The sequence below is a fragment of the Passer montanus genome, unplaced genomic scaffold (assembly GCF_014805655.1).
Source record: "Passer montanus isolate IOZ18808 unplaced genomic scaffold, ASM1480565v1 scaffold180, whole genome shotgun sequence".
Lineage (NCBI taxonomy): Eukaryota > Metazoa > Chordata > Aves > Passeriformes > Passeridae > Passer > Passer montanus.
Genome location: NW_024365382.1, coordinates 138,789 through 155,180, shown reverse-complemented (window position 1 = coordinate 155,180; position 16,392 = coordinate 138,789). Strand labels below are relative to the sequence as shown.

At 42.3% G+C, this 16,392-nt stretch overlaps 1 protein-coding gene across 1 annotated transcript in view; it reads right to left on the bottom strand.

Moving 5' to 3' along the window:
• JAM2 (junctional adhesion molecule 2) overlaps window positions 1-11,639 on the bottom strand; it is a 41,730-nt gene extending 30,091 nt beyond the window's left edge. The window contains exon 1 of the mRNA XM_039705633.1: window positions 11,453-11,639. Coding sequence (XP_039561567.1) covers window positions 11,453-11,498 — 46 coding nt within the window. The 5' untranslated portion in view covers window positions 11,499-11,639. The remainder of the gene's footprint in view (window positions 1-11,452) is intronic.
• Between the last annotated feature and the right edge of the window lie 4,753 nt (window positions 11,640-16,392).

The following is a 16,392-nucleotide window of genomic DNA, read 5'->3' as shown; positions in this document are numbered from 1 at the left end:
ACAAGCAAAGCAACATACAGGTATTCAGACTAGAAAACCTTAGAACAACACTGGAAAGTTACACAGGAAACAGGAATAAACAAACTCTATGCCTTATCTATTTTAAAATCAAGCATAAATTTTAACTCGGTGATCATCACAGCTTTCCACAGGAAAGATGTTTTAGGAGCCACATCCTCTGAAGTATTTCCTTGATGAAACACTTTGCAGCTTTGCTTTAGAAGAAAGGAAAGCTAAGTACATGAGCCAATAGTCACAATTCAGTGGTTTGCTCCTTCATATAATGGGATTTGAGGATCTTGTCTGCAGGTACTTAGACTAAGCTGTTTCACTGTCTCAAAAATTGTCCTAGAGAGATTTATTGTGATAGTGTATTCCACCATCCTCAGCTCTGTGCCCAAAAATGGGTATTGTATTTTTAAGACCCTGTGGCCCAAGACCTGGTGTGTGGGGGACCAGAGGGATGAAGAGTTTTGCTTTTGCATGAGCGTTTTTAAAAGCTGCCTGCCCAGCATTTTCATGGCTCTGCGCAGTGTGGGTTTTGCTGGGCTGGTTTGGTTTTTGGCCCAGGCAAAAGGCTTTTCATTTCCTTGGCTCAGAGACGCTGCAGTAGCAGTCTTTGGGCTGCCTTGAGGTGAACTGAGCAGCTCCTTGTCAGAGACCAGGGACATTGTGTCAGCAGGAGTAGAGCTGCCCTACTCCAGTGCAAGCCATACTCCATGAACCATGCCAAGCTGGGAAGAAAACACACTGAGAGGCTCCAGCCCAGCTGCTTTACCTGCCGTGATCTGCTGTACTTTGTCCTGGGGAGAAGGCTGATGCCAGATGGGCCACTGGGCCTCCGTCTGCTGCTGGAACTGCTCCGTGAAAGCTTCTGCCTTCCCAAGATGGAAGCTGACACCCTCCTGCATTGCAGGTTGAGAGCAGGTAATCTCTGGCATTTTGGGTCTTTGTTCCAGTGTGTGGGGAGTGAAATCTAACAGTTTGATATCTAGCAGTTATTTACTTTTTTTTCCTGCCTTGTGGGCATTCTGTTTGTTAGTAAACTGTTGTGCAGTTTTGTTATTTTCATCTATTAGTATTCTTTTCCTATAGCTGGAAAGGAACTGTTGGAACATTTTAGAGGAGGCAACTCATCCCAGAGTTTTCTCCTTTAAATCATCTCAAACTGAGACAAAAATAAAACAAAGATGTCAGCAATCCTGCAATTCTGTAAAAACACAATAAAATATTTTTAAAGCCATGTTGGTTTTTTTTTAGAGTAAACCACACATAATTAAGGATTCTGCCCCCTCCGTCACTACTAGCTCCAGCACAACTTCCATGCTTAAAAGTCTGGTGGTTAAAGTGGCTGTCTGCAATACCTTAATAACATATATAATATCATCAATTTAGTTGTTTAATACCAAATTTTACAAAAACATCTTCTGGCGCATTTGAACAAGATTGAGGCCACTCTACTTCCATCAAGGCTAACACATGCCTAGAGAAGCTAGAACAAACAGAAAATGTTTTTCATACTCAAAGGAGAAAGTTGATTAGAAGAATTCAACATTCCATTTCTAGAATACCTGTTGGAGTCAATAGATCAACATATTTTATTAAGCCATGCCTGCCATATAAACATATATGCTGCTTTAAGCTAATGCTGTCATATACTTTGCCTACTTCTGCCTGTATTCCCTTTATAACCAACTGCTTGTGGAATATTGATGCTTTAGAAACTTGGGTGACACAATTATTGTTAAAGTTTCCTTTAGAAGTCACAGTATCATTAAGGTTGGAAAAGACCTCCAGGACCATCAAGTCCATCCTGTGACCAATCCCTATCTTGTCTCTCAGACCAGAGCACTGAGTGCCATGTCCAGTCATCCACTGGACACCTCCAGGGGTGGGGACTCCACCCCCTCCCTGGGCACCCCATTCCAATGCTTGAGATCACTTCTCAAGAAGAGTTTCTTCCCAATGCACAACCTGAATGTTCCCTGACACAACTTGAGGCCATTTCCTGTTGTCCTGTCACTTGTTCCCTGGGAGAAGAGCATGGCCCCACCAGGCTACACCTTCCTTTCAGGGAGCTGTAGAGAGTGAGAAGGTGCCCCCTGAGCCTCCTTTTCTCCAGGCTGAAAATTCCCAGCTCCCTCAGCTGCTCCTTATCAGACTTGTGCTCCAAACCCTTCCCAAGCTCTGTTGCCCTTCTCTGGACATGCTCCAGCACTTCCATGTCTTTCTTGCAGTGAAGGCCCAGAAATGGACACAGGTTTTGAGGGGTGGCCTCACCAGTGCCCAGGACAGGAGGATAATCATTGCCCTGGACTTCCATGTCTTTCTTGCAGTGAAGGCCCAGAAATGGACACAGGTTTTGAGAGGTGACTTCACCAGTGCCCAGCTCCTGATTACATTAAGACAAAATAATACCACTTTGACTGAAGAACAGTCCAAGGACTATACTGGGAAACACTCAGGCAGATGCACATCAGCATAAACACTGTGATCACAAAATAAGGTCTTCAGAGTTCAGCTCTAAATTCACAGAAGAGTTTTGTATTCATAACAGGATCTAGGTACATTTACAGATTTATTCCCACTGTTGTTGCAGGGCTGAACTTATTGCAATGAGTCTGGATGGTACAGGGCATCAGAAGTTCAATGAGTGGCCAAGAAATCAAAAAAGGGAACAAGATGGCTTGTTGAATAATACATTGCCACCAGCATTTCTCTTCCCAAAGAGAAACTCATTGCCAACTCAGTCAAAGTTCAACAGTTTTGCAGGAAGAACCTTTGAAAAATAAGCCCGTAAGTTTTTATTGTTTATGTTTATGAGCATGAGCTGTTGTTTTAGAGCAGAAATGGACTAGGTTCTTTACAGGACAAAAGTAATTACTCTTATACAGGAAAGATTATCCACTTGAGAGTTTACAGATATGTAATGCAACTCTTTATGCAACTCTTCACAGCCAAGTCTATACATATCTTCTACTTAAACAGTCTAATTTTATAACAAAGCCTCTTGTCCCATTTAGCCATAAAACTTCCTTGGAGATTATGTGTCCACCCAGCACATGTATCCCATCCCACAGCAGAGGCAGCTTAAGAATGAATTGTCTACCCTTCAGTTAACACAACTGGCAATCAGCTTAGGTGGCCCAACAGTCTAAAGTGCAAAGAATCAAAATTTACTATTAAGACCATTTTATGGAAAGAATAAGGGTACTAGAGCACAAAAGTAACCCAGAGCATGCACCTAAACACACCAATACATTCTACAGATATAGTTTTAGAGATGTTTTTTGTCTTGGTTTGAAAGACAGGTGCCTGCCAAGCAAGGTAGGAACCTCCCCTGGAATCGAAAATATGACACCCTTCTGTCCAAATTATTATAACTTTGAAATGACAAGGCTTTCAGGTAAAGATATGGGAAAAGGAATAACAGTTCTTTACTGGAAAGTGTATATATATATATATATATATATATATATATATATGTATAACAACATGTTGTAGATGAATAATGAGGTGGTTGGCTCTCAAAATTAAGGGGTGAACATTACATGTATGTAAAATTAAGTTTTATAAATGTATAGTTATGTTACTTCAATGTGTCGTCCCCCTCAGCATGTGTTATCATGGGATGGTCTTGGCAATCTGGGCATTTGGGAAGATTGGCTTGTTACACCTGATCTCCTATCAGAATGTAAGAAAGTGACCTCCACCACTGAACAGCAAGGAGTTGACTGACAAGGCTCTGGGAAGGGGTAGAGATATAAAAGACAAAGCACCCATCTTGAAGATGAGCCAGCCACGTGGTAGCCAGCCATGAGCAGGCTTCCAGTGCTGTTTTTCCTTATTTAGTCCTCTTGTTGCATTTTTTGTTTAGGTTGAAATAAACCTTTAAAAATTTTTAAAGTGAGCAGTCGTCTCTCAGAAATGCAAACAAACGACAACAAAGAGAGAAAAGCCCTGGAGACCCTGTAACAGCGCACTCTCCCCTGCGGTGCAGTTCCGCTCGCGGCCAGCAGGGGCGCTGGTGGCTCCCGGCCAGGCAGGGCCAGGGCAGTGATTCCTCCACGCCTGCAGGGGGCGCTGTGGCGCGGGCTCGGCCGCCTCACGGCAATGGCGGGTGGGCTGGCGGGACAGAAAGAAAAGGGGATTCCTTTAAAAACTCATGATGCCCCTCCAGATGGCAATATGGTCTATAGCAGGAACCTCAGAGCAGAGGGCTGGAACAGCAGAGGCAAGCACAACTGGGGTGACAAAGCAAGGTGTAGCAAAAACTCTAGCAGCGGCATGTCTGGGCGGGCACGGCTGTTAGGTTGAAGTGTAACAAAAAGCTGCAGAAGACAGTGGAGCTGCACAGCGGCAGCCGGGAGATGCTCCCTCAGCAATGGGCCGGGGTGCCAGGTTTTCTCCTGAGGCACCCCGGCTGATGGTGAGGGTCCTTTCTGGTGAGGTTGGGTGTTGAAAAGGCACCAGTACAACAGGCCCTCTTACCATCAAAGGCTCACACACAGTAAGAGAAGCAGCGAAGGACAGAACTCTGTGGAGGCAGCGAATTCTCCCTGCAGCAGCACCAGCCTGACCATTCTTCTCTGTCCTGAGAGCGAGCAAGGAGCTGAGCCCAGCTCCAGTGACCAGGCCCCCTTCCCCAGCCAAAATCACACGGAATCTCTGCACTTCCCAAGAGAAAGCCCCCCAGCTAAGAGGGTGGGCCACCCTTCCCCCTCCTCCTCCTCCTCCTCTCAACCACATCTTTTGTCTCGTAAGTATCATCATTATCATCTCTTAGGCAACAAATGGAAGAAAATTCCCTGAGAGAAAGGAAAAAAAAGGAAAAATACTAACTTCCAACATTTTTTACTCATTTTTGCTAGCTACTAGAAGGCTTCAGTTATGAGACAGGGCCTCCAGAGACAAGTACTGTCTATACATCGTAGTGGCAAACTGCTGTCTGCCTCACATAATAAGCATTAAAGTGCTGTTTTTCTGGATGTTATAGATGAGTAGTGCAATGGTTGGCTCTCACAATTAAGGGATTAATATTATATGTATGTTAAGAAGTTTTATTGATGTACAGTTATGTTATTGTGACATGTTCTCCCCATAGTCCTCTTTCTCCTCCCATTTTATTGTTGTCATGGATGTCCTTGGTGGTCAGGGCATTTGCAGGGAGGGCAGGCTTGTTGCAGGGGGGGCACGGATGGCAACACCTGACCTTCAATCAAATTGCAAGAAAGGACTCTCCTCCAATGGACAATGAAGAAGAGTTGACTGACGGACTTTGGGAGGGGTTAGGGTTACCTGAATGCTGCACCAGGAGTATAAAAGGTGGAGCAGCCATTTTGTGGGTGAGCACATGGCGGTTTAGTCCCACGCTCCCAGTGCTGCTATTTCTCCTTTTTCAGTCATTTGTTGTATTTTGTTAAGGTTTAGTAAACCTTTGAAATTTTAAAGTGAGAAGTTGTTTCTCACACTGCATATGTTTTTCTCATGTTTTTACAAGTATGCCAAACACAAACGCTTGTCCAACTCTAACAAACATACACAAGTCCACAAAACACCCGCAAGACTGTCTCTCAATTCATACTGGGCATTTTCTGCAGGCTGAAATACAATAATTTTGGTTTGTTTATTATATTAATTTGAGCTAATGTAATTTTTCAGGAATTTTCCATCATTACCTCCAAGTAGTATATTAGAAGTTTGTGAACAACAAATATAGCCTGTTTTGTTAAAATTATTTAGTGTCAAAAAAACTTATAATACATAATTTTTCCATCCAGACAAGAATATGTTTTGAATCTGATCTGATCTTTGAATCTGAACCAGTGGTTTGGATGGGGTCAAAAGCATTTTCAATCCTTAAGATTGAATCCACCTTAGAGCTATGAAATACATCTACTGAAACTTCATACTTGCAGGGTCTGTTCTTTCCATCTCAAATCTCACCATTTTGTACCTCTTTAAACAATCAGAATCAAATGGTAGCTATTTGAATTCAAGTTTTATTTTCCCATCTCTTACTTTAAAAACTGCTAAGTTTTGAACTTCTAAAAAGGAATAACTCAAAAGGTTCAGTACCAGATTTTTTTTTTTCATGTTTTCCCCTGCAAATAATCTTTGGGAGAAACTGGATGCCTGCTTTAATTTTTACTAACCAGAAAGGTTTACAGACTTACTAGTGGTTCAACAACTATGACTGTTATGACTTGCTCTTTTCAGAAATTGCCATTTCCCCTTCTTCTTTCTCCAAAAGCTCCTCCACCTCCCACTGTGTTACAAAACAACAAGTGAACAGGACCAGATGTTCAGCTGCCAAGCTTACTTTCTTCCTGATTTAAGAAATTTTATGTAAGTACTTGAGTGCTTGATGATATATTGTGAGCATAAAGGTCACAAAATGAGTTGGAGTCCTCCAGGAAAAAAAGTGACTTTGGAAATATAGGTGAGCTCAAGCAATGGCAATCATCCAGATGCTTCTCCAGCCTCATCTGCTGTCTCATTCTTTGAAATACATATTCCATTCTCTAAAAAATACCCCATTTAGATGAAGGAAACAAATAATTTGTCTTGATTACAAGACACCATAATATTTGCTTTAAGCTTCCTGAAGTTTAATTACAGAACAATCACAGTGCTTTGAGGAAGATGTGAGAGGCTTTTCTGCAGAAATGTTTTGCTGATGGCTCTTTCAAAAGTACTGGGGATGGGAGAAGACATGCTAGAAAGTAAAACTGTAACAAAGTTAGCTTAACAAAAGTGGGGCAGGAGAGGGGGTGAGCTAACCGGAATAGAATGAATGACTTGAAACAAAATAAACAGCTTCTACATAACATTTCCCTCAGTTTCCATTAAAGTGCTCTCCCCGTGGTACTGAACTAGAACTAAACTAGCCCCTGAACTAGACAGTAAGAACTTGTAAACCATCTCTTTTCCCACATATATGCAAAACTGCCACAAAGTTAACATGATGGAGAAAAAACCCCAGCAAAACAAGAAAAAACAGCAGTAAGACAGCTCATTGTACACATCCACAAGGACACTATTTTATGCAAATTTTGTTTTGCTTGATACTGTTATATAACTTCAAGGGAGTTTAGTCATTCCATATGGTCCTGGCAAACAGTCTGCAAGGACAAATACATATGTCTGCCTTGTGCTTCAATTGCTTTAATAGACAAGATATTTATTTTCTAAGTAACCTTCCTTTACATAAGCATTTGTACTGGAGTCACCTCTAGCATTTCTAAGGGAAAGTATGACACTAAGCCTTACTTTAAGAAAAGTCTTCCTAAAAGGGTTCACCATGTGCAAGGAGTAAGTGTCCTCAGAAGTGGTCCAACATGAGGATTACATTTTGAGAGTTGATGGATTCTATGTAGATCATACCAGATGGAAACGTTTACATCCCAGCTGCAGAACTACATTGCTAGTTGTTCCTGGCTCTCTAAAAGCACCACCAACCCAAATCTATTCCACCTTGAACAAAGGAAGCTTGCTTACTGCTAGTGCAGAAGGTTCACATGCATGTTGCTGTCTATCTTCGGTGAAAAACACTACTGTTATTTACTCACGTGAATTTATGAGGAAACTGAATTTTCCTAATATGAGATGTACAAGAAGATTCTCCCATACTTCACAAGAGGACTTCTCCCTAGTGACCACCACCACTTGAGAAGAAATTAAAGCACCTGGGGTACCCTTGGAGGAGGGGAGTAAGTGTCTGCTGTAATGTTTTTAGTTCACTTCTTTAAAAACAGGTCTGTACACACCCCAAATAACATTTGAAGTTAGTCAGTGAACACAGACAAGTTTGGTAGCTCTAGGTCATGAAAGATGAAACCAGGTGTTCTGTTAAATCAATCAACTGAAAAGATGATGCCAAAATTCAGCTACTTCTGTAGTCTTACCAAATCATTTGCACTGGCATCAGCCAGTTTCTGAGGCAGAGCCTGGCAGCTACCAAAACAGGCTGCAGGAATTACAGGTGTAATACAGGAAGTAATCACATAAATGTCTTTGTATAATTCAGTTAAATAGCCCATGGGAAGACCTCATCCAGGCTCAATTAGATCTGCAAATCACAGTGGTAGTTTAACTGTCATTATTAATGCCAGATGCCCTATGATATTCACATGAGATGCCAGAAATATGTATCCTACAACATGAACAAAGAATTGTTGCAACTTTAAAGCTGAGAAAACAGTATCTCAGAGGCCAAGCAATAACAAAAGCAAGTTTTCCTCTTGCAAATGTCCACCTTAAAAAAGAAACAAGGAATTGCAACTGCCTTGATGTAACATTTCCAGGCATGTTTCTTGTCTCCTCTATACAGTGAGGGAAGACAGCCACACTCATTTTCTCTTTTGCACATCCAAGAGTAGTCTGTGGGGCCAGCAACCTAGAAGAATGATACCATGGGGCCAACCAAGGAAGATCTCTCTGCCTCCTCTCTGCTGGAGAGAGACAGGACAGCAACACTTGTGGCTGAGCCCTCTCAGTAATACAGAGCCCGTTCTAAGCAGCATGCCCAGGTTTAAGGAAAACAGCATGACTTGCTGAAATGCAGCAAAAGCCATGATTTCTGAGAGACGTGCCAGTAACTCACAGCCAGTTTCTTGTGAGGCGAGAGGATCTAAGCAAGAGGGCAAAATTGTAAAGGTTATTAAATAAGCTAGAGAGAAGCACGTAACCCTTTTAAAGACAGAAGTAGTCTTTCCTATCATGTCAATTTGTGTCAGTTTTAGAAGCATATGGGTATCTTGTGCAGTCTCACCACAGTCATAAATGGAAAAGGCTTCTTTGGTCTAGAATCTCTGTATCTGAGTGAAAGATTTCTGAGAAATAAGGAGTGGGGTTTTCTTGAGCCAAAACAAACAAAAAAAATATCACCTTACTTACTGCTCAAACTACCCCAGTGAGCTTCATCAAATATTTAGTAAGACTACTATTTATTGCCTCTGCATTGTCGTCACATACACATATTGTACTGCATTTGCTTCCAGCATCACCACCTGAAGTCTAATTTCTATGTGCACTAATATTAAGAAAAATCACACCTAGATGCTTCTCAGAAAGGCCATTTGGTCAGTATATGCTATCTCCTCCCATGAAGCCATGATGATTAATAACAATTTCTGTACATATTCTGTCTTGCCAACAGAGCTCATAAGTCTTATGTTGTGGCACCTTTTACAACTTTGAGATGTCAATTCCAGAAGCTTGTGCTGAGAGAGAACATGATTAAAGACTCCCAGCTCCCTTACTTTCCCTAAATTAAAGGCGGAAGGTAAGATCAGCTCACAGAAAATACAGTCTCTGAAGGTCATGAATACTTCTTAGCAAGTTCTCAATTAAAAGCAATTCAAATATCATCTGCCTTGGCTATGCTGATGCCCTGTGACCAACTTACAGAGCTTTTGATTTCTGCAGCTCAGCTACCAAGAAAGTTCTTTATACCTCCTCCACAATTTAACCACAGAATTGCAGAATCATTTAGGCTGGAAAAGATCTCTAAGTTCATTGAGTCCAACCTTTGACCAATCACCACCTTCACAACTAGACTAGGGCACTGAGTGCCACATCCAGGTGTTTCTTGAGCACTTCCAGGGATGGTGACCTTACCACCTCTCTGAGTGCCCATTCCAATGCTTAACAACCCTTTCCATGTTCTTCTGATGTCCTCCTCCTGACTCAGCCTGAGGCTGTGTCCTCCCTCCTGGCTGCCTGGGAGAAGAGGCCAACCCCTATGCTGCTTGTGAGGTATCAACCACTACTTCCTTTTCCTCACCAGTTTCTGCCCATTCCCCACCATCCAGAGCACATAAGGAACAGCTCAGCCCATATGCCTGACTTGGACACCTGAATTACTCAGCCTTACTGTTCACGTAAACACACTCCAGCCACAGGAGCAGCAGCAGACTTCTGGTTGCCTGGATTTCTTCCTAGGTTTCCTCTGACTCCCACAAACAATAGGCATTTGCACACCCATGCACCTACAATCAATTTCTTAATGAAAATACTTCTTATCAGCACCTTGCTTGTAAACTTGCTTTGCATCTAGTATTTCTTTGGAATTGGGACAGGAAGGGGAAAAAAGCCCACCAAGAAGAAACCTCCAAGTCTGATAACAATGTAGGCACCAGACTCTGATGCACTGTATTGCACATTCTATCATTTCCTTAGCAGTCAAAGGCAGCACTGCCAACAGACGACTAACCAGAAGGCTGAGCAGCCTGAACACACTGAAACCTGTCGCCAAAAAAATTCACAGCAGTTTCACCTACTCAGATATATCATGCAATTAAGAAGAAATGAAGATTAAAAAAAGAGAGAAAACCATGTTTTTTTATTATTATTAATATTAGTTACTATGTGAAAGAAAATTTCTGCACTAGCTGTTCATTTAACAGCCCAACATTTCCATAAGATCTTGTAGGAGAAAAAAGAGAGGAAAAAAAAATTCTAAGCCAAAGATCTATCAGACATGCATAACTTCAAGTATCTCCACTGCAGAACTCCAGGAAAAAAAAAAAAAAAAAAAAAAAGAGTTTACACACACAGAGCTTTCTGTTGGGTAACATTCTCTTAAGAGAAATGAAAGGTAAACCTCAAAATATACCCAGCATCAGTACTGTGGATGTTCCACATCTACAATGGATTGAAAACCCTTCCTGGGCTGGTCCTAGGTGGTCATTTCATTGGAAGACAGTGCGACATAAGTCTTTTCAAAACAATATTTTCATGTACAGCCCTCTCCCCAAACATCAGTAAGACAAAAAACCGTAGAACAGAAGCACTGTAAGACATGATCTGAAAGTGACAGCCTTAGTCACAACTGGCACTACTAACAGTAGTGTTAATTCAATGGTACTCTCAAATCTCCTATTACCTATTATTTATGTGTGCTTTCCGGCTGGGGAATCTTTGCTCAACTTATTCTAACCTTACCCTTTTGGGGTATTAACTATGGTACTAACTCCCTAAGGAGTTAGGACCACAAAGATACTAGAAACTCAAGTCTGTTCCGAAGATGCAGCAGCCAGTGCTGGCAACAGAAAACGCGCTCCCGCCCCTCGTTCATTCACCTTGCAAAGGCCATCAGAAAAACAAACTATGCAGTCCGCATCCTAAAGTTGCCAGGCCGGCCTTAAACAGGTTACATCTGCGCGAAAACATGGAAAGACACATGGAAAGAATCAGCGCACACCGCCCCGGCCGTGGCGGGGGACGCGCTGGTTTGCGTTTCGCTCTTGGAGACGCGCCTTGGCTCCTCTCGCTCCGGGATGAGGGAGGGGAGGCGACACCTCCGGGAGCCATCCCCCTCAACATCCCCACGGGGATTTCGCGGGGACCGTCCCCCCCAGCCCAGCGCCGCAGCGGGTCGGGAGGCCCGGGGAGCTGCCCGGGGCGGCGGTTCGCCACGGCCCCGCGGGACGGGGACGCGGCCACTTACAGCTCAGGAGCCCCACGACAAGGAGCAGCAGACGGCGGCTCGCCATCTTCCCGCGGCGGCGGCGTGGGGCGGTGCCCGGGGCCGGGGGCTCAGCGCCCGCCGAGCTGCCACAGCAACCCGCCGTGCTCTGCCGCCTCCGGAGCCGGAGCCGCCCCAAACTTTTAACGTGTCCGAGGAGGCGGCTCCTCGGAAGGCAGGAGCCGGGGCTTGAGGCGGGGATGTGCCCTGGCCGCCCGCCCGCCCCAGAGCGGGGAGCCGCGGCTCCGAGAGCATCCCTCTCCTCTGCCGCCCCCGCAATGCCCCCGCGCATCCCGGGGACTGTGCTGTCTTGAGTCCAGAAGTTCTCCTCTCCGTTTTGTTAATTTATTTATTTTTAAGCTGGGATATCTTCATAGACTCAAGGACATTTGTTGCAACAGAATAAACTTTTCGTTAGGAAAGGATTCGGTTTCTCAAAGAAGAGCGTTGTCCCTGTTGGTGCGTTTCCCTCAGGCAAATCCCCCCAGGGAGGAAGTAGGGATAACGGGCTGGAATCACGGAACAAACATTTGGATATTCCGGCTAATAAAAAAAGCCATGTGAGGGCGAGGCGCTGTTTTAAGGCGAAAGAAGTCACAGTGACTCCTTGTGCCTCTCTGTACAGCTGGATTGGACAGAATCCCACCTACAGCAGGAGATGGGTCACACGGTGACCTTCAAAGCATTTTTATTATGTTATTATTTTATACCAGACTAGGAGAGTTTTTTGTTAAATATACAGGTGGTGTAACGGTTCTTTAAATTTATGAATCAAGGAAAATTACTAATCTTGACAGTTAATAGTGTATCCGAGTAGTTTCCAGTGACATCTTAAAAATGCATTACCACTGATGTAATGCAGTTCTATAACAAGAAAAGTATCACAAGTATTTTTTTTTTTTGGTAATCAGAACAGCAATGTCGGCTATATTTTGTTAGAGAGCAACAAAATGAAGCAAGATAATTTATAAATAAAATCTCTAACAGCTATTTTAACAGAGAGCAAAGAAGTAGGATGCCATGATGCTCTTCATGGCAAAATCTTCTTAGTTTATTTCGAACATGGAAAAAAAATCTATACAGAACACAAGTAATATTTCTTTTAAAAAATCTGCATACATATATGTATGTATGTATGTATGTTCACTATATGTTACTGGCATTATGACATGCATTTAATAAAATCAAAACTGTCCCATTGAAAACAGAAAAGTTTTTTGTGTGTCCCATCCCATCATAGCTTTAGGCAAGTACAAAGGTTCATTGATTTCAGTAGGGCTGTTTTACTATTTAGTCAGACAATGATGGAAATGTTTTCTTGATATAACATTTAAATATGCCAAGAGTCTGGTGGAAAAGTTATAAACATGGGGAATGTTAGGAAATGGCAGTATGGAATTAAAGGATAGGCGATAGGATGTTATTAATACTGATGGTTGATGAAAAATTAACATGCCCTGGCTGTGTGTGCTGGGAGCCCAAAAACCCCCCTGTTTGCCAGGCTGCATCCAAAGCCCCGTGGGCAGCAGGGCAGGGAGGGGATTCTGCCCCTCTGCCCCGCTCTGCTCAGACCCCACCTGCAGGGCTGCATCCAGCTCTGGGCTCCCAGCACAGCAAGGACAGGGACCTGCTGGAGCCAGGCCAGAGCAGGCACCGAGGGGATGGGGGGCTGGAACACCTCCTGGATTAAGGCAGGCTAAGAGATCTGGGGCTGTTCAGCCTGGAAAAGAGAAGGTTGCATGGATAACTCCCAGCAGCTTTCAAGTATCTGATGGGAGGCAGGAGAGGGATTCTTCATCAGAAAATGTAGTCATAGGACAAGGAATAATGGGTTCAAACTGAAAGAGGGAAAACTTAGGTTTACACATGTGGAAGAAATACTTTACAGTGAGCATAATGCATGGATTGCCCAGAGCAGCTGTGGCTGCCTCATCCCTGGAAGTGTTCAAGGCTGGGTTGGATGGGGCTCTGAGTGACCTGGTCTAGTGCAAGGTGTCCCTGCCCATGGCAGGGGGTGGAATGAGATGGACTTTAAGGTTCCTTCCAACCTAAAGCTTTCTGTGATTCTGTGAGTCATTAACACAGCTCTTATACTATAGTAAATCCATTTAAATGAAAAGGTTTTATACAAGCATGAGGTCAGACTAAAGTTACTTTCTTCTGTTCGCTATTTCGTTTCTCTTGCAAGTGAAGCAAATTCCTAGTGTTTCCCCCACATTTCTCTGACTTTTTCTAGTACAGCTAATATTTTCTTTCCATTCCCTTCTTTTATTTCAGCAATGACTAGATCATAGTTTCTCTGCTTGCTTTATACAACTACAGGAAACACCAGCAATTAAATGTTAGTATTTTGAAGGCATTTACAGGATTACTGGAAAAGTGGTTGCAATACATATAGTTAATTTAATACATACAGTTTTTATCTATGTCCTTTGCTCAACAATTGTATTCTTAAAAATCCTATTAAGTATTTTATTAGAAGGGCACAAGACTGCTATCCATATTTTTTACCTTTTAAAGTTGGAGTAGAAATGTTTTCATTAAATAACACATAGAGACCAAAATGGAAGGATTTGTTTGAGATGCAAAGTTTAACAGTTATTCTTGGAGAACTTTCCATAGACACTCCTTTTTAGAATAATAAAAATAGTCTATAATTAACATCTGCACACAAAATGCTAGTCAAGAATAGCTATCTTATTTTGAGATAGCTGTTCTAGTATATCTAGTATGTCAAGTTCTTTGTATAGAAAAGCCTTGAAAAATGGAGTGTAATTGCAACATGATTTCAAGATTTGGATGTTCTGTAACAATCCCAGGAATTAATAAATTGAAAGACTGCCCTCATTTTATTAAGCAATATTTTAGATAAATCTACATTCTTACATTGCAATGGAATTCTTCCTTTTTTAAATGAAAATTTCTATTGCAAATGTGAAGTGCTAATGATAATCTCTTTTAATAATGAGTTTACCTTTTATTATTGCAGCATCACTCTGTTACGGTCCAATTTTTAAAATTACTAGAAATGCCTCTGCTTGAATTAAGGTGCAAACAAGACCATATGCCAATGTCAATAATATGGGTTTTATTTAATTATAAATATGAGAGAGAGAGAGAAAGAGAGAAGGAGAGAGAGAAAGAAAGGAATAGAAAAGAGGTGGCGGGACAGAGAGTGACAGAGACAGATCAAAGAAAGTATCACTGCTTTGTGAATTCCAATGTTCTGTTGATCCTCTCAAGCAGGTTGTCTTGGTGGTGAGGGTCCCCCCTGAAAAGCATAGAATCCAATGGATTAATATACACTCAGGCCAGGCCAGCTGAGAATGCCCAGGTACCTCCCCTGGAAGGAGGCAGTCTCTTGCAGCAGGCTCTGGATCTGTTGCATCATTTTGCATCCATGCAGTCCTGTGGTGCAAGGTCTCTGGAGCACACTTTCAGGATCTTTGATGGATTATGCACCCCACCCCCAGCTGCCTCCCATGTGAATGTCCCATGGATGTGGCCTGTGGGGTTGGGGGTTTCACAGCTGGGCTGGTTTGTGTAAGGGAGGATGGGTTTCACTGCCTCTGACCAGAGGTTCCACCACACATCTGAAACCTCCTCCTCAGCCCTTGGTTGTGGGGAGTCTGTGCAAACCTGGCCTCTGTGGGCTGTGGTCTCCCCATCCCAAAGCCAGCCAGGGATGGTCCTCTGCTGCGTTTGGCTTTCTTGTGGATGCATTCATTTCCCTCAGCCTTGTTTGTTTCTCCCCAGACTTGAGATGATTGAACATAATGTTGCATTTTTCTTATCTAGGCAGCTTAACTCACAGTGTAAAGTTCCAGTCAGGCATCTTCAGGGAGGGATAGGCTTCTGAGCCTATACAGTTTTTGCTATAATGGGCAAAACTCCTTTATAACAATGTTTAAGGCATGAACCACTTCAGTCCCTGACACACTGTCGAAGAATTCTGTTCTCCTCACCTAACAGAAAAACTGTTTTGAAAAATAATTTGTAAAAATTCTGTGAAAGACCATAAGCATCTAGCTCTTCACTTGGGAAACATTTCATCTTTCTTAGCTGTAGGATGCTAGAAATTAATCAAGAGAAATTAAGTTATGAGAATTCTCCTTTTGATGATTTCTCCACTCAAAATATATTTTATTTTTCAGGAGGAACAAAATCTCTCTAGATTTATTCTTCTACAATTTGCATGTTGATTTCTAGAATAGCTTTGATGTAAAATAACAATAACAAAAAATCAGTACAACAAATTAGAACTGCTAAATTTGGTTGCAAAGGTGTTGCAATGTAGGTACTCAAACACCTATCACAGATAGATTAGCAAGGAAGATGACTGATTCCTCTTCTCAAACACCTGCATAGAAGAGGGGCAAAAGCAGTGCAGTACATGAAGAAAACTGGCTGTTTAATTAGCACCTTGAAGAGTAAGATGCTAATTTCTATGGAATCTCTTCTTTGTTATGGCTTACATATGCCAGACTAGAAGATAGTTGCAGGAGAGATAATGAATGTTCATCCCTGCACTGCCATTAAAAATAACTTTAGAAAAAAAATTTAATGAAAGACAGTGTTTCCCTAGTCAGTCACATTCAGGCATATCTCAAGTTTACTCATTGAATTTAAGCAGATTAAATAATGCAACCCTCATTCCATGTAAGAAAGCACATATTTTTATCCTGTTGATAAGCAGGTAGTATAGATGTCTGATGATCTGGGAGTAGCTGTTCTTTTGTCTGCAGAGTGAAATGCCAGTCAAAGCATAAAGGATTACAGTTCTGTGCTGCTTTTCCTTTTTGTTCCTGTGCTTTCCTACCATGATTGTGCTTTAAATGTTTTAGTGTCTCTTGGTTCATCTATAATAGAAGATAACCCAGCAAGTTTGCTGATAACTGTGCCTGATAATTGTAAGAGTAGCA